At 41.8% G+C, this 24,671-nt stretch overlaps 1 protein-coding gene across 6 annotated transcripts in view; it reads left to right on the top strand.

Moving 5' to 3' along the window:
• The window catches only part of UBR4 (ubiquitin protein ligase E3 component n-recognin 4), a 77,981-nt gene that overhangs the window by 12,361 nt on the left and 40,949 nt on the right, over nucleotides 1-24,671 (top strand). For 3 of the 6 annotated variants that reach the window (XM_080564234.1, XM_080564233.1, XM_080564232.1), the window contains exons 18-55: nucleotides 693-862; nucleotides 1,638-1,920; nucleotides 2,514-2,646; nucleotides 2,920-2,999; nucleotides 3,430-3,558; nucleotides 4,000-4,182; nucleotides 4,420-4,542; nucleotides 4,633-4,862; nucleotides 5,512-5,636; nucleotides 6,246-6,343; nucleotides 6,471-6,628; nucleotides 7,035-7,244; nucleotides 8,203-8,304; nucleotides 9,717-9,817; nucleotides 10,339-10,537; nucleotides 10,770-10,958; nucleotides 11,313-11,376; nucleotides 11,571-11,762; nucleotides 12,389-12,459; nucleotides 12,591-12,738; nucleotides 13,292-13,519; nucleotides 13,738-13,908; nucleotides 14,019-14,201; nucleotides 14,487-14,645; nucleotides 15,241-15,393; nucleotides 15,699-15,926; nucleotides 16,798-16,955; nucleotides 17,787-17,958; nucleotides 18,106-18,307; nucleotides 18,609-18,772; nucleotides 18,863-19,079; nucleotides 19,475-19,691; nucleotides 21,037-21,069; nucleotides 22,200-22,263; nucleotides 22,743-22,877; nucleotides 23,530-23,704; nucleotides 23,938-24,075; nucleotides 24,544-24,665. In XM_080564234.1, the coding sequence (XP_080420360.1) occupies nucleotides 693-862; nucleotides 1,638-1,920; nucleotides 2,514-2,646; nucleotides 2,920-2,999; nucleotides 3,430-3,558; nucleotides 4,000-4,182; nucleotides 4,420-4,542; nucleotides 4,633-4,862; nucleotides 5,512-5,636; nucleotides 6,246-6,343; nucleotides 6,471-6,628; nucleotides 7,035-7,244; nucleotides 8,203-8,304; nucleotides 9,717-9,817; nucleotides 10,339-10,537; nucleotides 10,770-10,958; nucleotides 11,313-11,376; nucleotides 11,571-11,762; nucleotides 12,389-12,459; nucleotides 12,591-12,738; nucleotides 13,292-13,519; nucleotides 13,738-13,908; nucleotides 14,019-14,201; nucleotides 14,487-14,645; nucleotides 15,241-15,393; nucleotides 15,699-15,926; nucleotides 16,798-16,955; nucleotides 17,787-17,958; nucleotides 18,106-18,307; nucleotides 18,609-18,772; nucleotides 18,863-19,079; nucleotides 19,475-19,691; nucleotides 21,037-21,069; nucleotides 22,200-22,263; nucleotides 22,743-22,877; nucleotides 23,530-23,704; nucleotides 23,938-24,075; nucleotides 24,544-24,665 (5,907 nt within the window). The remainder of the gene's footprint in view (nucleotides 1-692; nucleotides 863-1,637; nucleotides 1,921-2,513; nucleotides 2,647-2,919; nucleotides 3,000-3,429; nucleotides 3,559-3,999; nucleotides 4,183-4,419; nucleotides 4,543-4,632; nucleotides 4,863-5,511; nucleotides 5,637-6,245; nucleotides 6,344-6,470; nucleotides 6,629-7,034; nucleotides 7,245-8,202; nucleotides 8,305-9,716; nucleotides 9,818-10,338; nucleotides 10,538-10,769; nucleotides 10,959-11,312; nucleotides 11,377-11,570; nucleotides 11,763-12,388; nucleotides 12,460-12,590; nucleotides 12,739-13,291; nucleotides 13,520-13,737; nucleotides 13,909-14,018; nucleotides 14,202-14,486; nucleotides 14,646-15,240; nucleotides 15,394-15,698; nucleotides 15,927-16,797; nucleotides 16,956-17,786; nucleotides 17,959-18,105; nucleotides 18,308-18,608; nucleotides 18,773-18,862; nucleotides 19,080-19,474; nucleotides 19,692-21,036; nucleotides 21,070-22,199; nucleotides 22,264-22,742; nucleotides 22,878-23,529; nucleotides 23,705-23,937; nucleotides 24,076-24,543; nucleotides 24,666-24,671) is intronic. The other 3 variants (XM_080564237.1, XM_080564236.1, XM_080564235.1) reach the window with 1 other exon arrangement.

Below are 24,671 nucleotides of genomic sequence, written 5' to 3'. Positions count from 1 at the left end.
AGCAAGTATTTCTGTGATCAGTAGAAGGGGTCTACTTCTGAATTCTTAAATACAGAATGATGTCATAATTGTCTCATTTGTCTCATTTGAAGTTGAGATGTGTAAAACTTGAATGTTTTTAGTCAACTAAATGACATTGAGCAAAGAACTTCTACTGTTTTGTTTTGTTTTTCAAAAGTAGTCCCAATACTATCGATCTTAATATATCTGAGGAAGTGTTTTCATTTTCTGAGCTCTTTATTTTTTGCTCTGTCATTTCTGGAGAGGTACAACAATATCTCCCAGATGGTTGCTTCTGATTTGTTGTGATTTTTCAAGCCTTGAGGGGTACTCAGTTCCTAGTTTTTACAATAACAGTACCAGTCAGAGTAAATGCAAACTCTGCAAGCTGACCCGTGTCATTCTGCCAAAGCATAATCTCTCCTGCTGTGATTTTTGCAGCAAATGAGTAGAGCTTATTAATGCAATTTTTTCTACATTGGAGCTGAAGTTCACAATTTGTTGTTTTAGGTGGCAAAATGACAACGTAATTATCCCTCAGTAGCTGTACTACATATTTGAGATAGGAAAAATATAGCTGTCCAGTACAGCTTTACAAGCTCTGAGAGCACTACTCTTTATTCAAATCTTGCTTTTAATTAAAGCAGCAAGCAAGACTTGCCTCTTTTCAAGAGGTCTCTGTTTTGTTCTAGAACACACTTCTGCAGCAGCTGGGAGTTGCCCCTTTCTCTGAAGGACCGTGGCCTCTCTACATCCATCCTCAAAGTTTGTCGGTGCTCTCACGACTTCTCCTCATTTGGCAGCATAAAGCCACTGCCCAGGGAGATCCTGATGTCCCAGAGTGCCTTAAAGTTTGGGAAAGGTGAGATAATTTTGTGTTAAGTTGAAAGTCAGTCTGTCATCTCTTATCTCTCTGATTTTTTTATTAAGTGAAAATTCCTTGGCACCAGCGTAACGAGTACGTGTGCGTGTGTTGTCTGAGCACTGGTGGGTATGTGATGCTCGGAGGAGCAGAAAGTCAGTCTTCTGTGTGGCTGGAGCTTTTCACCTAAAATGCAGGAAATGAATGAAATCAGTCATCGGAATGAGGACCTAGGTGGATGGAGGCTGAATAACCTACAGTAATGCTGTTTTTAAAAAAGGAAAAACAAATGTCGTATTTCAGCAGACTTCTAGTAGTTCACTTCTCGTTTCGCTGACTCAAAGCCATAGTGGACTGCCTTTCCTGTGGACACGAGTTTGCATCTCCCTATCTCCTTTTAAACGATCATATTCTCCCTCAAATGTATTTGCCTCTAGTTGAATTTATGTAGGTATTAGAATTTGCATAGCCTCATTCCAGTACATAATGTACTCTGCAGTGTTGTGCAAGGGGAGGTGTAGATTAGATGTCAGGAAGAATTTCGTCACAGAAAGGGTGGTGAGGCATTGGAACAGGCTGCCCAGGGAAGTGGTGGAGTCGCCATCCCTGGAGGTATTTAAGAGCTCTGTGCATGTGGAGCTTAGGGATGTGGTTCAGTGGTGGATGTGGTAGTGTTAGGTGATGGTTGGACTTCATGATCTTACGGGTCTGCCACAACCTAACCGATTCTATGAGTCTAAGTAGAAAAGTCATTTATAAACTTTCTCATTGTCAGGTTTGTGGGCACGCTGAAGCAAAATGCCTTGCAGGGGACTCTTCCCAACGATACGGAAGATCTGAATGTTGAACATCTCCAGCTGCTGCTGCTTATTTTTCACAATTTTTCCGAGAGGGGCCGCAGGTCTATCATGATGCTCTGTATCCAGACAATTGTTGAGCTAACAGCGAACATGGATACCCAGCAAAGTTCTGTGCCACTTATTGTGGCTCGTCTATTCTTGGTGTTCGACTACTTGCTCCATCAATATTCCAAGGCCCCCGTTTACTTATTTGAACAGGTACGATTTTGAGATCATGTTCTGCATATGCAGCTGGTCACTAAGCAAAAATCTGTAGCAGGCAATCGTGTGGTGTCCTCACAGCCTTTGTGAGTAACTTGGTTTTGATTCTGTTACCAGCCTTTTATGTTATAACAAATGATTAACTACAGCTGCTTCTTCCTAGTGGCAGGTTCAGTTAGAGTGTAGATTTCTGATGTAACTGCTGTCCAAATAAATCCTGCTAAAGACAGGATGAAAGCCCTGCCTTATCTTTCAAAATCATGAGTATTTTGGGTATAGGCACCATTTCAAATACCTTGTACACATTGTTCTTGCCTTAGCTTGTCACTGTTCTTTGGCACTGTTCTCATTAATGGAATGCTAGTGTTTTGTGGGTTTTTTCAGCTGTTGGAAGCTTGACCATTGACTTAAGCTGCTCACTCCGGAATAAAAGTCATTGGATAGGGTTCAGGGCTTCCCTCAGAAGCTGAGAATGATTGTGTTTTAGCACTGGGGCTGTTTGTATTTTGTTTCTTCTTTTGTTACTGTTGGGGTCTCCTTGCTTAATGATGAGGTTGCAATGGTTTTTGGTTTTTTTCTTTTTTACTTAGGTGCAATATAATTTGCTGACTCCACCCATTGGCTGGGTGAGCGGGTCCCAGGACAATAGCAGACGAACTTCTGTCCCACTCTATCATGGTTTTAAGGAGGTGGAAGAAAACTGGTCTAAACACTGTTCATCAGGTAAGAAGGAAAATGTAAGGAATTTTTTATTCTAAGATTTGTTTTTACAAATAAATGAGAGCCTTTCCTATGCCCTGGCCAGGGTACCTTTTCCTGCTTTTGACGGGCATAGTTAAAACAGATAAAAAAGAGTATAGTTATGCTTCAACAGTTTTATTAACATATTCCTAGACAATATTAATATTACAAAGTGATTCAAAATAAAGACAGTAACACAGTACTGCCTAACTAAAACTCTCACTGTGAACTTTATTTTCTGTATTCTCCTTCCAGACACAGTTCCACAGCCCAGATTCTACTGCATCCTATCTTTAGAAGCTTCTGAAGATGACCTGAACCGTCTAGATAGCATGGTACATGGGATTTCTGTAGGCCTTCAGAGGGGAGGGCAGCGTTGACTTGACAAGTGCCAGGGAAAAGAGACAAGAAAGAAAAACCTGGTGAAGCAGCTAGAGCAGAATTTTTTCTCCAAATGGAGAAGCATCTAAGAGAAAGATTATTAGAGTTGCTTTCCGATCAGTTTGTTCCAAGTTAGTTTTTCCTGCGTTTTGTTTCCTCAATGAATTTGTTGTCACCAAAGTTACAGGCTTGCATAATGCAGGGCTGCATTAGAACCAATGCATTGGTACCCTGACTGGGAAGAGAAGTACCTGACAGAGTTCCCTTCCTGAAGTTACATTTTGCCTAGTTCTGGTCTGTGGGTATTCTGAATTCTCAGAGAAAACCTTGACTCTATATAAATGCAGATGCAAAGCAATGATCCTGACTTGTCATCTCTTGCAGGTTTGTGAGGTCCTTTTCTCTAGGACTATGAAGTACGATGAGCTTTACACAGCCCTGACTTCACTACTTGCAGCTGGGTCGCAGTTTGATACACTCAGGAGGAAGGAGAACAAAAATGTCACTGCACTGGTAAGACTGTATGTGTTGCTGTGATGTTGCCTATATTGAGGAATAACAGGTTTTTAGATTTGCTGTTTAAAACAAGTATTCAGCCCAAGTATTCTGGATAGTGGTTGAAGTAATTGAGAGCTTGAAAATCCCATGTGTAATGGTAGTATTTTTAGTGGTGGTACATCTCTCATGGGTTTTTAGTTCACAACATGTTTAAGATTTACTGTTCCTCCCTGGTAACTCCAGGAGGTCTGGCTAGAATATGATGAGACAGAAAATTTTTATCTCTTTCTTTTCTTATTCCTCTTTGTTGCATACCTCGTTGCAAAATATGGAACAGTGCGTGGATTTGATTTGGCACATCTATAGGAGTCTAGAGTCCCTGATGAGATAATTTCAGTAAAATGATTGAAACTGTGATCTTCCATTACTAATTAGTCCAATGGTACTTTCATTTAGGAAGCCTGTGCACTTCAGTACTACTTCTTGATACTATGGCGAATTCTAGGGATTTTGCCTCCATCCAAAAACTATATGAATCAGTTGGCTACAAACACACCAGAAATGAGTGAATGTGATATTTTACACACGCTGCGCTGGTCTTCTCGTCTTCGAATCCCATCTTACGTCACATGGATCAAGGTACGGCCTCATCATTATTGTGGTGTTTTATGTTTGTTGATAGTAAGAATGGCAGTCTCTTGTTCTTCCATGCTTACTTAAGCATGTGGGCTTTGTTGTGTGGGCATGGTGGTGAGAAATTGGGACTTCTGTCTGCATTTTATGAAGTATTCTAGCCTAGTAGATGGCAGTGTCTTGATTACAGAGCACTTCTAAAGGGTGATAATTTTTTTGTTGTTGTTGTTTTGACATCTGTAGGATCACCTTACCAAGCAGGGCATGAAAGCTGACCATGCTGCTTCTCTCATTGAACTGGCCTCCAGCAAGTGCAGCTCAGTGAAATACGATGTAGAAATAGCAGAAGAATACTTTGCTCGTCAGGTAAGCTTCTGCCAAATGCAAATGTGGACGTGGAACATCTATTTTCGTGGAACAATTTGCACTTACAATTCCATTCCTTTGTATTTTAAGATATCTTCTTTCTGTGGCATTGACTGCACAACTATTCTCCAACTGCATGAAGTTCCCAGTTTACAGTCCATTTACACCCTTGATGCTGCAATTTCCAAGATCCAGGTTTCTCTAGATGAGCACTTTTCCAAGCTAGCTGCAGAAACCGATCCACAAAAGTCTTCAGAGATAACCAAGAACCTCCTGCCTGCTACGCTACAGCTTATTGACACCTATGCTACATTTACGAGGTACAACCTTAGCATCTCCAACAGAAATACAAGTTTCTTATGTGCATGGGGCTTTTCGTTTTATTTGTTGTTTTTGTAGAGAGGTGGTTTGTTTAATTGTCCGGCCTAATTAGTCTAACTTAAGTCCTTTAGAGTGTCCATTGTTTTTAAAAGAAGAAAAAGAGAGGCTTCACAAGCTATAACATGGAGTTCTTATTTCTAAGTAGCCTTCTTGTCTGATCTTTCAAAACTTTCTTGCAAGTTTGCAAAAACAGTTTTTCTCTGAAGATGAAACCTCTTCTTGCCACTTTCTAGGATAGTGCTGCTTAAGGTTATTTCACTGACATATTATTGAGACTGTCAGAGAGACCATGAAGGCTTTGTGTGTGTGTGTCTGTGTGTTAGTTCTTAGATTAGGAATTTGAAGTCTTCTAAACTCTCATTAGCCCCTACGTAAAAGAAAGCAAAAGTAAATCAGCTTTTTTCTTTTAAGCAGATACTTTTCCTGGTAAGCAGCTTAGAGGAGATAAAAGCCCAAAACACTTAGTGGTATCACATGAAGTATGGGGTAGAACTTCAGAAGTTTGCTTTATGTGTCACCATATTGACACATTTAGTTAAGAAATACAGAACTGCTTCCTGAAATGAATCCTTTTCCTCATGAATGCAGATCTTACTTGCTACGTAGCCTCTCTGAAGAGGGCTCCAGTGAGAACAAACCTTCTGAAGAGAAGCTACGAGGTTATGCTGCTGTCCTGGCTATTGCATCCAGCCGTTCCAAATCTAATACCCTAGGTGAGTGTCCTGGATAGTTCAAATTTCCTTCTGTGTGTGGGTGAAGCTTTCTACAATGCTGCCAACACTCAATTTCAGAGCTGTATGCTGGCTAATGCATTCTTCTTCTTCACCACCTTGTTCAGATCAGTGTATTAACCTGTCAGCAGCAGACTGGGAAGTCTTTTCTTTTTGGTGTTGTAGAAGCTGAAAAAGAGGGGCAAGCCTTGAAAAGTAATCCGTGGGCTTATCTGGCTTGTTAAAATGGTTTTTATAAACGTGTTGGTGCTCCAGTGGAATGGCATGGCATAGTGTGGCATACTGTGAAACGCTGATATTTTGAAGACTGCTGTGAATTAGTATTTTTGCTATGTTTCCTGTTGTTTTGATAAGGTGAAACTGGAAAGTGGAAACTGGATAAGGTGTAACTGGAAAGCTGATGCAAACTTCAGGGATAATTTTGGCTTGGAGAAAAGCATGAAAATAGCCCTCAGCAGAGTTACAGCTCAAACTTAGCTACAATTGTGTCTTACTTAAATCATGATCTAGTTTTAAACAGTGTTGTAAAAGCATTTTGTTTCTTCGGTAGGACCTGTGACTCACTGACTTACGATTCTGTATCAATTGCAGGTCCAACGCTTGTTCAGAACTTGCCATCAGCTGTGCAGACTTTATGTGAAACATGGAACAACATTCATACCAATGAGTTTCCAAACATTGGCTCATGGGTGAGTCCAGCCTTGCGGATTGATCTGACATAATCTCAGCTATGTGAATTGCAGGGAATGATGGGTAGTTTGTCTTTCTGCTAAACAATTCTGATGTTTTTGTGTATGTATCTGTCTCAATCCTTAGCGCAATGCCTTTGCGAATGACACAATCCCTGCAGAAAGCTACATCAGTGCAGTTCAGGCTGCCCACCTTGGTACTCTCTGCAGCCAAAGTCTACCTCTCGCAGCTTCCCTAAAACACACCCTTCTCTCTCTGGTCAGACTTACTGGGGATCTGATTGTGTAAGTGATGTTTTTCATATTACATTCTTGCTGTATAGGTCTGTCTACTGTTCTGAGTGTCTGTCTTCATCAGACTGTTGGTTGGAACGCTTACTGAATTGGATATGTATTTTGAAGTAAGCCTTAAGCTAAGTTACATTCAGTGTACAGTTCTAAATGAGTGAAAAATAGGCTTTCTCTCTTGATGGGGTATCTCTAAAATGTAGGCTCCCTGATAGAAACTTTTAGTCTTCTTGTTGAAGGAGGACTTGAAGAAACTGGGGTATAAGCTGAGGCAATATGGATCTAATTTGATTGTGTTTTGTTATCATTCAGTTGTGCGATCTTTTCAAAGCATAAGAAGATGTTTCAGTAAAGATGTTTCTGTGTTTTATCATATAGATAATTAAATTGTTTTCTTTTCAAGCTGGTCAGATGATTTGAACCCACCACAAGTGATTCATTCCCTGTTGCCCCTCCTTTTGGAGACCAGCACAGAGTGTGTGGCAGAAATAAGCAGCAACTCCCTAGAAAGGATCTTGGGTCCTGCAGAATCAGATGAATTCCTGGCACGTGTTTATGAGAAGTTGATCACAGGATGCTATAACATACTGGCGCATCACTCTGATCCAAACAGGTAATGGACTGTGTGGCTTGTTGTTGTTTCCTGAGCAGCGCAACAGAAAGGCAAAAAATCAGCTTTTTTTTTTTTTAATCTGTTGAAGACTACTATACTTGTTGACTAAAAATGTAAGACACTTCATTCACTTCACCAGAATTTTCAGTGTTGCAGTTTAGGCAGCGTAAATTTTAATTATCTCTTCTAACTCTGGATAGATCATATATATGTAAGGATAGCTTTTTTATTTAAGCAAATAGAAAGTTATGTAAATACAAGCACAAAATCAAAGTCAGAGAAGCTGACCTATCTTGCTTTATATTCCTTTGCCTCTATTCTTCTTGTTTATCAGGATGGCTAATCCCTGCTTTATCACAGCAAACTAGCCCTATTTATGTTTCCTACCCCTTACTTGCTGTGTATATAGAGAGAATAAGCTTGATGTGCAGATGTTGATTCTACCCGTCTGAAACATAAAACTATTAGACGTGATGATACTGCGTCTTTTTAACACTCATTCCTCCGGATGGAAGGTATTCAGAAGATCTACTGTGCCTTCTGGTAGAGGATGTAAAAGTAATTGGATTTTACTTGCAATATGTGTTGTGGAGTGGGGATGAGCACAGTAGAGGACGGGTGCAGTAACACTAAAAGAGACTTAAAGTGTAAAAAGAGCAGCAGGAATTAGAGGAATTTGTACTGTGAGGTGTTTGAAAGGGCTATATTATTCTAGGTTTCTAACTGTGTAACTTGCCTACAGTGTGTGCCACATTTTTTCTGATCATTTGTTAGATTTGTTGGACTTAATGCGATGTTTGTTAATCAATTGTTTTTCTCCTATCTCTTGGAAGGAGAGCTTCTTTTAGCTAGTGGAAGGTTTGTTAGAATTGTTTTAGCAAAATTGATCACTTATTGTCTCAGAATTATTGAAATTGTGCTTATATATTCTTATTTCAATGTGTCTTTTCATCTTCAGTGGCCTGGATGAGTCCATCTTGGAGGAATGCTTGCAGCATCTGGAGAAACAGCTGGAGAGTAGCCAGGCCCGAAAAGCCATGGAGGAATTCTTTTCAGAAAGGTAAAATTATCTTGAAAGTTATAGGCCAAGCACTTTCTCTTAACATCTCTTAACGGGATGTTAATACGGCACAATGCAGACTGTATAGGGATAGTATATCCTTCAAGCAATGCAGGAATTTGAAAAGACTTTTTGTATGGGAGAGGACCTAGATCTTTGTTATTCCAAGTAAAACACTCAGCAAGTCATTGTAGTGATCGGCAATGGGGGATCTTGTGAGAGAAAAGGCATTGGAAGGAGATTTTTGAGAGATCATGAAATCATAGAATGGCCTGTGTTAGAAGGGACCTCAAGGATCATCTAGTTCCAACTCCCCTGCCATAGGCAGGGATGCCACCCACTAGATCAGGTTGCTCAGGGCCTCATCTAAGCTGGTCTTGAACACCTCCAGGGATGGGGGTGTTCATCCTCTCTGGACAACCTGTTCAAGTGCCTCACCACCCTCTGAGTGAAAAATTTCCTCCTAACCTCTGATCTAAATCTCCTCTTCTTTAGTTTAAAACCATTTCCCCTCATCTTGTCAGTATCTGATTGAACGAAGAGTTGCTCTCCATCTTTTTTATAAGCCCCCTTCAAGTACTGAAAGGTTGCCATGAGGAGCCTCCTCTTCTGTAGGCTGAACAGCCCCAGCTTTCTCTGCCTGTCTTCATAGGAGAGGTGCTCCAGCCCCTTGATCATCTTTGTAGCCATCATCTGGACCTGCTCGAAGAGCTCCACATCCTTCTTGTGCTAGGAGCTCCAGACTTGGACGCGGTACTCCAAGTGGGACCTCACAAGAGCAGAGTAGAGGGGCCCTCCCTCGACCTGCTGGCCACTCCTTTTTTAATTGCAGTCCAGGATGCAGCTGGTCTGTAAGATGGTACCAGCAGATGCTGGTCTGTAAGATGGTACAGTTCAACTTGCAAAATCCCAGGTTCTCTCAGGCATTGGCCTGGCGTAGAACTACGAAGACTAATTAAGATGGAAACATAACAACAATGCTGTGAAAAGATACTAGGGGCAAACTGGAGGAAAGTTTCATCCTATTAGAAGAAAGCTGTTCGCTTGTTCAGCAGTTCAAAACTGAAGCTGTCTGGTGGCTGGTTGTTTTACTTTGTTTAACACTGAAGGGAGAATGAGGCAAGAAAGTATTGCATCTTGATTTGGAAACATACGGATCATTTTACGACTTCACGTGGGGAGCATGACGATATGTTATTCAGGAGCTCTTGAGATTTGCAGGATTTAATTTGAGCTAAGAGTTGGCTTGTTTTCTGAAAGCAATTTCTATGGCTTGGCTGCTGAGCAGTGTTAGTACAGACAGTTACCAATCTTAAATGTGAGGATAGATAATAATGAAATTCAAGTGGGGAAAAAAAAATGGAATGGGTGATCTTTTACAAAGCTGACTTACTTTCTCCTTCTTCATACAGTGGAGAATTGGTCCAGATCATGATGGCAACAGCCAATGAAAACCTCTCAGCAAAATTTTGCAACAGGGTACTGAAATTCTTCACCAAACTCTTCCAGCTAAGTAAGTGATTGTGTTGAATTTCCCTGTTATGCCCTAGTCCACTTACTACTGTTCTTGTATTAGAGAGGCTGCAATAGGAAAATGCTTGAAAGAAAAGCTGTAAAAGGAAGTGGAATGACATCTTCATGCATAATAGTTTCCTATGATTTCTGTGTGTTGCTCATTCTTTTCTCACTTCCTCTCTTAAGCTGTCCATGTTTATTTGGCCATTTTTTCTTTCAGTATTGGTAACAGCTAACTTTAGAGAGAGATCTAACATGATTTAAGTCTGAGGAGAAGGTGGTAGGTGAGCATTTTGTGCTCGTGTTCCTATAATGCCTGTCAGGAAATAAGTACTGCATCCTGAAGAAATGACATTTGCTTGTTATAGCTGATTACTTTTCATAAGTAGGAGAGACGACAGGTGCTTTGCAATCGGGTCCCAGTTCCAAGGAAATGTTTTATGTGACTGGGATCAGTTAAAAAGGGAAAGCCATCTTCAAACATGTTAATTGTCACTCACTAGTAATTTTCTCCATCAGCTGAGAAGAGTCCTAACCCCAGCCTGTTGCGACTTTGTGGCTCTTTGGCTCAGCTGGCTTGTGTGGAGCCTGTGCGTCTCCAGGCCTGGTTAACCAGGATGACCATGTCCCCGCCCAAAGATTCAGATCAACTGGACATTGTCCAAGAGAACAGGCAGCTGCTGCAGCTCTTGACAACTTACATTGTTCGGGAAAACAGGTGAAGTGCACCTTTGTCAATGCTTTTTTGCACTGTTCCTTTGTTTTACTCTCTAGACGTGCAAATTAGTTGAGTTGCTGATGGCTTCCTGTTGTCAGCTTTCAAATAAAATGGTCGAGGAATGGCTGTTTCCCATGAAGGCATTGCTGAGTCAATGCTCTTGCAATGTAGGCCTTAGCTGTACTTTCAGTGGGTGATGTGCAGCATCTGAAACTTTCTTCTTTTTGATTAGCCAAGTGGGAGAAGGCGTGTGCACTGTTCTGCTGAGTACTCTAATACCAATGGCAACGGAAATGTTGGCCAATGGTGATGGCACAGGCTTTCCTGAACTGATGGTTGTGATGGCAACTTTGGCCAGCGCAGGACAAGGCGCAGGACACCTCCAGCTTCATGGTGCTGCTGTTGATTGGCTAGGCAGATGGTAAGAACAAATGGTATACTGCTGTTCATTCATTTGCATCAATTAAACTGACTTCTCTGATTATTGGTGGACAGAAGCGCATGTTTACTTATACACGCTTATTTTGTAATTTAGTATTTGTTATTTGGAATACAGAGTGTCTGAGATGGTGGGTGGGACATGGACTAGCCTAAGAACAACCATGTGATTTCTTTGTCTTTTCCACTCTTCATGGTTTAAGTAATTACTGCACTGATACATTTCCTGTCACTGATCTAGAGCAAGCTAAATGCTTGGAGCTGTTAGTGGGAACTGAGTTTATACTTCCCAAAGACTGTTAGTAGCAATGATCTTCTCTGCTGTCTTGTGTTACAGCAAGAAATACCTGTCTCAAAAGAATGTGGTAGAAAAAATGAATGCCAACGTCATGCAGGGGAAGGTAAGACACATGGCTGTTGTTTAATTGGCAGGAATAAATCTTAGGCAGCAGCTGTATCAGCTGTCTTGTTTTGATTGCAGTGAGAATTTGAAAACAAAATGGTCAGGAATGTGTGCGTTATATTTTCCTGCCTTATACTAGCTATAGTGGGATTTAAGTGTTGCCTCTCATTTTCATTTGTCTCTACTTCATAGCATGTAACTATCCTGGAGTGTACATGCCATATCGTTTCTTACCTGGCTGATGTCACTAATGCACTGAGCCAGACGAGTGGCCAAGGACCAAGTCATCTTTCTGTTGATGGCGAAGAACGGGCAATTGAGGTGGATTCAGACTGGGTGGAAGAGTTGGCAGTGGAGGAGGAGGATTCTCAAGCCGAAGATTCGGTAGGTGATAGTCAACAGTTAATACTGCAAATGAGATGAAGATTTATGTTGCATCTTCCAGGTCAGAATTGTTTGTTATAGGTTGAGTTTTTTTTTTTTTTATCCCTAATGTGAGACTGAGTGAAGAACCCTAGTCTCAAATCTGGAAGAGAATATCTGTTGTTTGTGTTTAGATATGACTGTGTGATGTCAAAAACAAACAAACAAAAACAGTTAAAAGGTGTTTATAGAAAATGGAGAGGAAGAAATGCAGTGAGATGGGTTTGTTCCAGCCTATTTGTTGTTCAGTTACTAGCTTTTGTATTAGTACACACCTTAGATTAGGCTTTTAAGTACTGTTGGGTGAAAAGAAAGCTGTTAACTCATTTTTGAAATGTTGTCATCCCAAAATATTATTTTGCCACTGTTTTCTGTTTCTCGATTCACTCTTTCTAGTTACTATAAAATGTCACCATCTCCTCTTTCTGTGTGGTTTGATACCAGTTGCCTGACTTTAGCTAGGTGGTGCTAAAACTCACTGTTCTTAAAATGCCCATGTAACATATGAGGAATGTATTCTGTACCATGAGCCTTTACTGAAGCTGTGCAGTTCTAAGACCTTACTAAAACATTTTTCTTCTTAATAGGATGAAGATTCTCTTTGTAATAAACTCTGTACCTTCACCATTACGCAGAAAGAATTCATGAATCAACATTGGTAAGAATCTCTCCAAACTCATAGTCAGAATTTCACCCTGATATTTCTGACCATTGAGAAGAAAACAATGCAGTCTGTAGAGTCTTCCTGAAGCACTGTATTTAACAACTCATCTGACTTATTTTGTGCAGGTATCACTGTCACACTTGCAAGATGGTTGATGGGGTTGGCGTTTGCACAGTTTGTGCTAAAGTTTGTCACAAGGATCATGAGATTTCTTATGCCAAATACGGATCATTCTTCTGTGACTGTGGAGCAAAGGAAGATGGTAGTTGCCTGGTAAAGTGTCTTGATATCAAAATTCAGGTTGTGATGTCAAATTTCAAGCAGTGATTTCCTGTGGTATTTCAAGTCTTTTGCAGAGGTTTATGTTCTGCAGTAAGTTTTGTCATGATAAGAGTACTAAGATCTGAAGGCTCTGGCTTTACAATGCTATGTCTTTACAATGAAGCCTCCTAATTTACAGTTTGTCTGGTGATTTATTTTTTTGCACCAAATAACTAAATATGGCAAATGGCAAAATGGCAAATCTCTGTCCTAGTGGCTGCTGGGATTCCACCTACTGTTAGAGCATTTGCAAGTTAGCTTAAGCTGCGTAGCTGTCAGATACTACTTTTCCCATGTTTTCCCCTAACAACAAAGTCATTTTATATCAAACGTGAAAGCTTTCCATATACTTGGGTGTTTTTATTTCTTGGAAAATGCATTTTAAGAGAATTGAATTCTCTTTCTTTGAAATTGCATGAATCTTGTTGCCATTGAAATCTACATTCTTTTTTTAAGTGGTGAATTTGAGTCTGGTTTGAGCTTTTAGCGTTTGTGTCATCTGCAGGCTTTGGTGAAGAGAACCCCCAGCAGTGGTATGAGCTCTACCATGAAGGAATCTGCCTTCCAGAGCGAGCCTAGAGTGCCTGAGAGCGTCATTCGACATGCAAGCACCTCTCCTGCAGAGAAAGCCAAGGTCACCATCAGTGAGGGGAAGGGCCCTGATGAAGAAAAACCCAAGAAGAGCAGCCTGTGTAGAAATGTTGAGGGCTGTCGAGAGGAGTTACAGTCCCAGGTATAATTATCAGCTAGCTGTTAAAAGGTACATGGTGTATGTTGAGGATCTCAGGCGGACTCTGTTGGTTATCAGTCACAGTACTTGATTTTTGGGGTCTTTAGGACAGTAGGGATCATAGAGGCGGCTTCGGGTTTTGAAAACTGGTTGAAATGCAGATCTTCTGAGGACCCAGCAGGAGCATCTTGAGCTTCACTTGTGATGTTTGTTTCTTGTAGGCCAACTTTTCCTTTGCTCCTTTGGTGCTGGAGATGTTGAATTTCTTAACGGATGCCATTCAGATAAACTTCCAGCAAGCCTCAGCTATGGGGAGCAGCAGTCGTGCCCAGCAGGCTCTCAATGAGCTGCATACATTGGACAAGTCAGTAGAAATGACAGATCAGTTGATGGTATGATACTAAAGGGGCTATTATTACCAGTAATTAGATTGCGGGTAGATTTTAAGCAGAAAAAGTCAGTGATGCGCTTCTTTATGCTTTGTCTGTTACTAATGGCTCAGGTCCCAACTCTTGGTTCCCAAGAAGGTGCATTTGAGAATGTCCGTATGAACTACAGTGGTGATCAGGGCCAGACGATCCGGCAGCTGATCAGCGCACACGTGCTAAGACGGGTGGCGATGTGTGTGCTGTCATCCCCACATGGACGTCGGCAGCACCTGGCTGTGAGTCATGAAAAGGGCAAGGTGAGATCTTTAATTCTGTAAGGACTCTCTAACTGTGGGGTTGTAAAGGAAAATGAAATGGCCTTAAAACACTGAACAACAAACTGTGATTTGGGCCACCTGTCCTCAAATCTGTGTCTTCTGTCAAGTATTGTATGGCTTAGAATAACTTCTAATTTTTCAGAGAAAAGAATTTTTGCAGCAGAAGTGGTGAAAACAACAAGGACACAGTGATAGAGCTGAAATAGAAATGACATTTTCTCCCAAATTCTAAAGTTGGGTAACTAAGCTCATTTTGTTTTGCAGATTACAGTCCTTCAGCTCTCAGCTCTGCTGAAACAAGCAGACTCCAGCAAAAGAAAATTGACTCTCACACGCCTTGCTTCTGCACCTGTTCCTTTTACTGTACTGAGTCTAACTGGAAATCCCTGCAAGGAGGACTACTTAGCTGTGTGTGGACTGAAAGTAAGTGTCTCACTAACCCTTTTCTAGGCCCTTGGAAACCTCATCTCAAAACCATATGTATTTTTTTTCTTTTAAGGAGCTAGCTCAGAGCCAGGTCCAAAGATCTGTCACTAATTCTAGCTCATGGATCACTTCTTTACTAGATATGTGAAGTAAAAGAAATGGTACATGTATGAATAATGCTGTAAATGGGACAATGCCTCAAAATAATACTTCTTAGTGTTTTAGGTCAAATTTACTTAAAGACAGGGGTCGGGGTTTAGCCATGTGAAACTTGAAGTGCCTTAGTCTGTAACAACGAGTATTTTGTAGCAAAGACACCTTTTTTGGTATTCTTCCAAATTTGGATTCAGCTTTCACGGTTTAGAATCCACAGATTTGTTCTTTACCTAAGAAACATCTGGACTAGACTTTTTTTTTCTTACTGACTTCAATGTCACTCATATTAAGTGCAGGAATTTTGAATTCTTACTATATGAATCATTACTGAAGCTGAGAGGAATGCCAGCTTTTAACTCTTCTTGGCTTGATAGGTGTACAAGTATTTTGTTCTAATATTTGACCTAATCTAATACTACTTTTTTCATTACTCCAGGACTGCCACGTGTTAACTTTCAGCAGCTCTGGATCAGTCTCTGACCATTTGGTACTTCATCCCCAACTAGCCACGGGAAATTTCATCATTAAAGCTGTGTGGCTGCCAGGATCTCAAACAGAGCTTGCTATTGTGACTGCAGACTTTGTGAAGGTATGTTTGGCCATAAGCTACTGGTGACTTGTGGTTGTCTTCTTTTAGGCATTAGATTCTGGGTGTCTTGATGAGTTGTGTGTAGAAGAAGATGGTATTAGAAATGAATTAGAGGTGTAAATTTGTGGTGTTTGGCTAATGTAAGAGAAGGCAGAACCAAAGAATTCAGAGGAAAAAAAAATGAACTATAATATGTAATATAGGCATTCCCTTTTTCAATTTTTATCCATTTGAACTGTGGGGGGAAAAAAAACCAACTGTTTAATATCCTATTGGTTAACTCTTTTCTTGATTTCTCCCCACAGATTTATGATCTCTCTGTGGATGCCTTGAGTCCAACGTTCTATTTCCTCCTACCCAGTTCCAAAATCAGGGACGTCACTTTCCTCTTCAATGAGGAGGGAAAGAACATAATAGTGATCATGTCCTCTGCTGGGTACATCTATACGCAGCTCATGGAAGAGGCAAGCAGTGCCCAGCATGGACCATTCTACGTCACCAATGTGCTTGAAGTTAATCATGAGGACCTAAAGGTACTGGTGACTTCTCTTTCTTGTAGTATAGGAAAAGCATCTTTCTCTCTTTTATTAGTCTTACAGTTGAAGGCAGAAGGTTTTTTTTCTTTCTTTTTTTGAAGTTCCCTCATCTAGATCAATAAGCTTGGCATTCCTTTAAGAGAAATACCCTTGCAGTGAAAGGGAGTGGGGGTAAAAATGAACCGCCTTGATACTTTCATCTAGGAAATGGAGCATGTTTTTCCGTGGCTGGCTGTGAAGTTATGCCCAGCAGGATATCTCAGCAGGGAGATGCCTTTAGAGCAGTGCTGTTCTCTGCCTGAGGCTCTCCAGAGGTGCAGTAACCAGAATGGATAAAGTTACTGACCGTTGCTGAAGCTGCAGAGATGGAGTGAGCCTTTGTATCTTGTCCGTAGCTGGTCTATAGCAGCTCTGTAGTCTTGGGGCATGCTATGCATACAGGTGACTTTTAAAATCCATCCACATTTTACTCAGTGCTTTTCCCCCGGCCTGCTCCGAAACAGGGAAATAGATGAGAAGAAGGCCCACAGGAAAGCTCTTTTTATGAGCTGGGAACATGGGGAGCGCTCCATGTGAGATTGTCATACAACGTTCAAGCACGCAGATGTGGTAGCTGAGGGCTCTAACTGCAGCCTACGGGTACGCAATCTCAGTATCCCATTCAAAAGCCTTTGAAGTATCTGATGGATGAGTTCACCATGGAATCTAGCTCAGAAAATTGTCATCTTGGGCTGTTCTCTCTTACTGGTGGGGAGAGGGCTTTTGGAATAATTTGATCAGTTGAGAAACTTAAAAGCCTGACTGCTTGAGAGTGTTTTGGAGGATGCATATTTATCTTAAATGTTGTTTTTTCTCTCTGATCCTACAGGACAGTAATGGCCAGGTAGCCGGAGGTGGTGTGTCGGTGTATTACTCCCATGTCCTACAGATGTTGTTCTTCAGCTATTGTCAAGGCAAATCCTTTGCAGCCACCATCAGCCGGGCCAATCTGGAAGTGCAGCGGCTATTCCCAATTAACATAAAGAGGTGAGAATTGGGTGCAAGGCTCCCCTGAGGTTTTCCTATCTATTAATAAATAGTAATAAATAATACTAATTGATAACCGAATTCCAAATGGCCAAAGCCTGTGGTGAAGTTCCTCTTTTTGAATGATGTTTTCTTGTTAATTTGCGTGTTGCTCCTGGCCTACTATCAGAGTGATTTGAAACCAGAACTGACTCTTTCAGCAGTGGGATGCGTATGCATCTCTTCCCACTAGCATTTCACAGCAGAAAGGTGGCTTCAGAGCAGCCATGCTGCACTGTGTGGAGCTGCGACTCGTGCGGCAGCTGGAACCGATGGGATTACCCTCCCTCGTGGAGGCTGCAAAGCAGGAAGCCTTTGTTTCTTTTCGGCACCAGTACTGCGGTGGACCTTGTACATTGTGCATACTAAGGCTTATTTTCAGGCTCCCTAGCAGGAAATCGATCTCTTGTGTTATGAGTGTGGCAAGAAAAAAGACGTTCTGTCATCTGGTCTGATAACCTGAGCTGGGCTTTAAAAAGATAGCTGAAAGCCATTTTTAAATTACATTCTTGGCTTTGGGTATCAAATATTACTAGGTAAGTGACTTACCTTGAGTTTTTAGGGCTTCCTTGAGAGATCAGGGCCATGTATGGGGATGCTTTTGCCTTTTGCCCACTTGACACTTTGTCTCAGGTTTCTCACCTATGAACTGGGTACCTGTGTTCCTAGTTGTTCAGTGATTTGAATTCCTACTGTGGAAGAAGCTTTAACTGATTTAATGGCAGTGGATTTTTGTGTGTTTTCACTTGTTGCTTCTTAAATCAGTGTCATTTTGCCCTTCATCTCTTGCAGTTCAAATGGTGGGAGTAAGACTTCACCGGCACTGTGTCAGTGGTCTGAAGTCATGAACCACCCTGGCTTGGTGTGCTGTGTTCAGCAAACCACAGGTGTCCCACTGGTGGTGATGGTGAAGCCCGATACCTTTCTTATCCAGGAGATTAAAACCTTGCCAGCCAAAGCAAAGGTCTGTTGCAGTTCCCTTTATTTTTGGTCCTTCAAATGTAGTTTCTTCCTGTTCCAATAACAAGATCTCTAGCCTTTGCAGACTTTTTAATGCAAAGAACAGCAGTTGTCAGGTCCCTTCCTTGACTTGCATTGCTTGCTTTTGCAGATTCAGGACATGGTGGCCATCCGACACACAGCGTGCAATGAACAGCAGAGGACGACTATGATCCTCCTGTGCGAAGATGGCAGCTTGAGGATCTACATGGCCAATGTAGAGAATACCTCCTACTGGCTGCAGCCCTCTCTCCAGCCTAGCAGCGTCATCAGCATCATGAAGCCAGTTCGCAAGCGCAAGGCAGCTGCAATTAGTAAGGAACTTCTCATGTATCTCATGTAAGCTAGCAGTGGCAAATACAGATGTGAAGATTGATCAGCAGCGTGTAGATACTTAAGACGTTCACATCTGATAATGATCATTTAACCTCAGGGCTGGCCTAAGCATTGGCTAAAGTATGGATAAAATCTTCCCACTGATGTCTGTAACAATACATAGCTATCTGGCTAGCACAGGCATTTCCAAAGAAGGCAAATTCACTTTGCTGCTGTTTTATCATAGCTTTGCCTCTTGAGAATGTTTCTTGCCAAAAACATCCATCTTGTCTCTTGTAGCAACTCGCACATCCAGCCAAGTGAACTTCCCTATTGACTTCTTCGAACACAACCAGCAGCTCACAGATGTGGAGTTTGGAGGCAATGACCTGCTGCAGGTTTACAATGCTCAGCAGATAAAGCACCGTCTCAATTCCACTGGCATGTATGTGGCCAACACAAAGGTAAATGGGGAAATTCGGGCATTCTCTTGGACTTCCGGGTGACATTATTGTCTAGACTGATAGTATGCCTTTGTGATTTGCCTTCTGCAGCCTGGGGGTTTCACCATTGAAGTTACAAACAATAACAGTACGATGGTGATGACAGGCATGCGGATCCAGATTGGCACACAAGCAATAGAGAGAGCGCCCTCGTACTTGGAGATATTTGGCCGCACCATGCAGCTGAATATGACCAGGGCTCGTTGGTTTGACTTCCCTTTCACTCGCGAGGAAGCCTTGCAAGCTGACAAAAAATTAACTATCTTCAGTAAGTCATTGTTAATTGTTTGCTTGGACTGCCTGTGGGTTTTGCTCAGGCATGTTGAAGCTACTTTGCTTCAGCTCAGAGTAGGGAGGGTTTCCACAAGCTGTTCGTTTGACCTGACCTCAGAAACAGTTTGGGGGGCAGACCCTGCACACCTAATAGCTTTTTCTTTAGGGCCCAGTTTCTTGCTGCAGCAGATGAACCCGCAGTAGCTCAGCTCAAGAATTTTGGGTGGAGGTAATAGAGAAGGGAAGTGGCCTTGAAAAGGAGATGAAACTGTCAGGATGGGCGTGTATTGACACAGCACAATTGCTGTCCTTGCCTTAAGAGGCTGTGCTTGTTTTTATTCAAAAGAAAAACATTTGTTAGTCTTTAAAAAATTTCTCTCACCACCACAGTTGGGGCTTCTGTGGATCCGGCTGGAGTCACGATGATGGATTCCATAAAAATTTATGGCAAAACCAAAGAGCAGTTCGGATGGCCTGATGAGCCCCCTGAGGATTTCCCATCTGCTTCAGTGAGCAATGTTTGTCCCCCAAACCTAAATCAAGGGAATGGTACTGGAGACACGGAGTCAACTACCCCTGCTGCTGCCAGTGGGACTGTCCTGGAGAGGTATCGCTGCAGTCTGTCTTTTATTTCTCCTTGAAAATGGATAGTTGCTCTAGAAGGCACCTAGATACCTTCATGTGCCTTTCAAAACAAGGAGAACTTAAGGAGTTTAGTGCGCTGTTCTCACTGCTGTGTAAAACAACAACAGAAAAGTGAATGATTATCTCCTAAGGAGAACTTTGTGCTCCCTCTTGGTTTATCTGGTGGATGAGAGGGATAGATCTGTGCGCGTGCTTTGTATGCTCAGTTCACTTGTTATAGGAGTCTTGAAGAGATTTCTGCTTTCTTGGCGCTTTTTCTCATTTCAAGTTAGCCCTCTTTCATTCTCTGGAGCTCACAAAGTTTAGGCCTCTCTGACATTCAGTTCATTTTGAGGAGGAGTTTGGGTGTGACCTTGCTTTAGATGTGTGGTTCCTAACAGGCTAAGAATAGAGCCCATATATTACAGGCTTAACTACTGTGGTGGAGAAAGTGTTGTTTCCCCCTTCCATATCCATACTGAGGGTCAGAGCACAAGGGTGAGTTGGGGATATATTTACAGAAGAAAGGGAACTTTTTGTATATCCATCCCATTTTCTTTCTCTGAGCTCATACAGCCTGTGCCATCAGGGTTGTAGAAAGACTGGCGAGGTAGCAAGGACAGGAGGGCAACAGGTCATAGAAGAACTAGTGCTGCTGAAAAATGAGCGTTCTGAGGTATATGCTGCTTGACTCTGAGTACGTCGTGGCTGATTGTCTGGCTGAAATTCTCACATAAAGGTTCAGAGCTTGAAGCAGTGGATACATCCAATTGAAGGACTTATTTGGACCCATTATTTCCTGCCCATAATTTCTCTTTTCTTCCCTTCTCTGCTGTGACGTCTCCACAAGATGTCTCTCTATGCACAGACATGCCTTCCGTTTTTTGAAAGCAGTGGAATTATATCCTAAAAACTTGGAACCAAAAGAAATTATTATTTTTATTTTTACTTACACGTTACAGAACGCAGTGTGGTTACCTTATAAAGGGCCTCTTGAGTAGGAACAACTAATGGCAGGCAAGAGGCAGCTTTCCTTTCAGAAGTTTGGTGTCTGTACTTCAAATTTAACCTTCAGTTGTGCTTTAAGCAATGTGCTTGGCTTCTCTGTGCTAGGTGGCCTGGATCTCCTTTATTTCTTGTGCTATTAGGCAAGTGTCTGCTGCCCAAATAGAAAGAGCCGTGCTTAGATTTACTGGATATATTGCTCTCCCAGCTTCATGATTTCCCTATTTAATTTGCCTTTTGCTTAGGATGTGTTCTAGGGAGTTTTTCTGTGAGCTTTACACATATTTTTTTTTTCTTTTTCCTTTTTCTTTGCTCCCCCAAAGTTCTGAAACTGAGTCCCTAACCACCCTGGACCGGTTAGTATGCCATCCTTTTCTCTGCACGAATGAGTGTGTGTCAGAGAGACAGACACATGATGTGGCTTTTGTTGACTGTTTTTTTGTTTTCCAAGTGACATTTGCTTCTTTACATTCTGGTCATTGCATGGCAGATGATATAGCAAAATGTAAAGACGAGGCGGTTTGCAGATTTTTTCTGTATGCAGCATAACTGTTGCTTGTTTGACAGACTCCTTTTTGCTTTGTCCCTCCTTACGTCTTTTTCTCCCACTTATATTTCCCTACTAGCTTTATGAAGGGTGACTGAGGGTAGGGGATTTCAATGTTATTTATCACCACCAGACCAGAGAACTGTTGTTTCTTCTATCTCATATCCAATCTTACACTGTTATTTCTCCCCTTAATGCTGTCTCCTCCCTCCCTGTTCCTGTATTCTTGCACTGCTCGTTCTGGTGTGCCAGAGGGCATTTCAGGCAGTTCTACCGCGAGATGTGAAGTGGTGCAGCAAGGGAGAGTCAGCACTTTGCTGCAAGTTGTAAATAAGGTTCTCAGCTGGGGCAAGTATTTTACTAGCCTGCCTTATTGCTGTCAAAACTTTGCATCCATCTCTCGCTTGGGTCATACCTGGTGCTCAGAGTTAATTTTCCTCTGGAGTACGTTGCGCTGAAACTCCAAATTGGAAAGAGCAACCTGTGTGAAAATAGCAAGCGAGTAGAATCTTGCTCCCTTAGAAAAGTCGGTTACGCTTTTTCCCATGTGTCATACCAACCCTTGATCTGCAGTCATATGTACGTACGTCTGTGGGCCATGGTGAATTGGTACTGTCAAGACAATCCAAGTTATCCCTGCTGCAGGCTGTGTAAGGAAGTGTTTTATCCTCTTTGGTAGAGAAAAGCCCCTGTCTTTCAGCTGTGGATTATTAAAGCAGTCCTAAGTTTGTCTGTGAGCGTGAGCCAGGTTTAACTCTGGTCTGTAACACAATGAAATGATATGCATGGTGCCTGTGGCAGGTTTTATCATGCTTTGATTTTGTACTTGGCATTCGTTAGCTGTCTCTGAGCTACTCATGACTGTAGCCTGCATAAAGCAAAGTGCTAAGGCGAGAGGAGGGTTGCTGTACTCAAGCCTGCTTTCCTTTCTCCCTTCAGGCTAGTAGTGAGTTCTTTAGAAGCGCTGGAAAGCTGCTTTGCTGTAGGACCAGTCAACGAGAAGGCAAGTAACTTTCTGAATACATTCTTGAGCTTTCAGAGATGGGGGAGGAGGGGCAAGATCATCAGCACCTCCTGCAGCCCTGGGGGCCTGATACAGAAGAGAGCCACATCCATTTTGCTCAGAGCACTGATCTGAAAGTTGACTTAGCGAAAAGCGTTTGAAACTAGTTTAGAATGACAATTGGCATTTGCATTTATTGCTGGTGGGATTTTTGTGCTGTAGAGTGACCTCGTTTGCAAAAACATCAGGGTAGAAGCCTATAAATCTCAAAAGGACTTTTCTTGTTTAGGCAAGTGAAATGTTCTTTAAATGTCAAATAATAAATTGAGGAGTGATCAAAACTGTATTGCAAGAAGGTAGAAACTTGCATGCTCAGTGCAAGGAGGGGAGGTAGCCTGCAGAGAAATTGGACTCATGCATCACCTTAACAGTTAGTGAACTGAAGAATGTTTTTTTTTTTTGTCTGTTCTTGGGAACAGGAGAAGAATAAGGTGGCTGCTCAGGAACTGGCTACCATGCTCCTGTCCATGCCAGCTCCTTCCAGCGTCCAGCAGCAAACCAAGAGTCTCTTGGCTAGCTTGCACACCAGTCGCTCAGCATACCACAACCACAAGGTAAAATGGTGCAAAGATTTCAGCAACTACAGTAACTTGCTAGTTTATGTTTGAGGTGCAGCCTGCCTGTAGAAAGCACTTTTTCCATGCAGTGTAAACCTGGTGGCTAACTTGCATTTAGCTCCTGCTGCCTGCCTTGCTGGTATTGTGTTTCATCGAAGTTTCACTAGCTAAAATGCTTTTTGAAGATTTTGTTGGGAAATAATAGCAATCAATCTAGAGGAGTCAGGGTCTTGAAACGCAAGCTTGTTTGTAAACTGTGCCAGTAGCTCTGATTTCCGTTTCCACGGGCATCTGACTTAGGGTGATAGGAAAATACTAGGGTAAGATGTGGTTGGACTGTGCTAACATAATTGCAGTAAATGCATAGATGCCTGCAGGTAGACCTTGCTAACGACTTGAATGGTTATGTGTATACATTGGCCATCCTGTCTGCATTTAAGCCTGAGGGAAAGAAAAATGAAAATGAATTCTCCAGACAGACTTTTTTTGTTGTTGTTACTGGGTGACTTTTTGTTGTTCTTTATAGATGACACTGGCAAAGAGAGTTAAAGCAAATGTCTCCATGAGCTATCCTGCGGTTGTATTTCAGCTGTTTTGCTGTTCTGTAGTCTGTTGTTTTTCTTTGCCTATGTTATCTTTCACTTTACAGGATCAAGCGTTGCTAAGTAAAGCCATTCAGTATTTGAGTTCCTCAACCAAGGAAGGAAAGGACCTTGATCCTGAAGTGTTTCAGAGGTTGGTCATCACTGCTCGATCCATTGCTATTATGAGACCCAACAATCTGGTCCATTATACGGAGTCAAAGCTGCCACAGTTGGAAACAGGTAGACAAGTCTGGATTTTTCTTCAGCTTTCTCTTGTGGTAACTGAAAATGTCTTGTGGTATCTGGTTCAGTGTGAGAGGGTCATATTTGAAATATGATAGGCCTGAGATGGTCCTTGTAATGGAGACATCAGACCCTCTTAACAAAAGCCTTTTTCAAATAAACTTGGTGTTTCCCTGCATATTAATGCTTTGCTCTGCACAAGTATGACAGCTGTTCTTTGATCTGTACAGAGAGTGAAGAAGGGCAAGAAGCCCAGAAACATGCTGAAGGAGAAGGCTGCACATTTATTACCCAGTTGGTCAACCACTTCTGGAAGCTACATGCATCGAAACCCAAAAATGCATTCCTCGCCCCTGCCTGCTTGCCAGGTATGCTAGCTCTTTATTTGCTATAGTCAAGGTTGTGTGTTTTAAGGAAGCCTATTTTGAGCTTGTAAACAGAAAATTATTTGTTTCAAACTCGACTTAAGTTGTTAATGATGCCATGCATGCTTTATAAGGTATATCTCTGAATTCTGCTCTAAAACTTTTGTTCAAAAATAGGTGTATATACTAGTAAAAAGAGACTGATGATTGATCTATTTATGTCTGACTTCATGGGTGATTATGTTGGCATTAGGGGATATCCAGTGGTGCTGGTGTATGGCACATGCACTATTCCATATTCTATACAAGATCGGTGTTTAAGCTCATTTTGGACTGAAGCTTCAATATTTTTGTGGCACTAGCATTGTGCTTTGAAGTCTACACAAGTAAAAGATGCTTCCTGCAGCGTCTTGATCCATGTGCTGAAATGGAAAGGTAGTTGATTACAGTCCTACTTTTATTCCTCCTTAGGTCTGACTCATGTTGAGGCCACGGTCAATGCTTTGGTGGATATTATCCATGGATACTGCACATGTGAACTGGATTGTATCCATACAGCATCCAAGATCTACATGCAGATGCTACTTTGTCCAGTATGT

The sequence above is a fragment of the Anser brachyrhynchus genome, assembly GCF_964034855.1.
Source record: "Anser brachyrhynchus genome assembly, chromosome: 21".
Taxonomy (NCBI): domain Eukaryota; kingdom Metazoa; phylum Chordata; class Aves; order Anseriformes; family Anatidae; genus Anser; species Anser brachyrhynchus.
The sequence above is the reverse complement of the archived record's forward strand: the minus strand, read 5'-3'. Positions and strand labels throughout refer to the sequence as shown.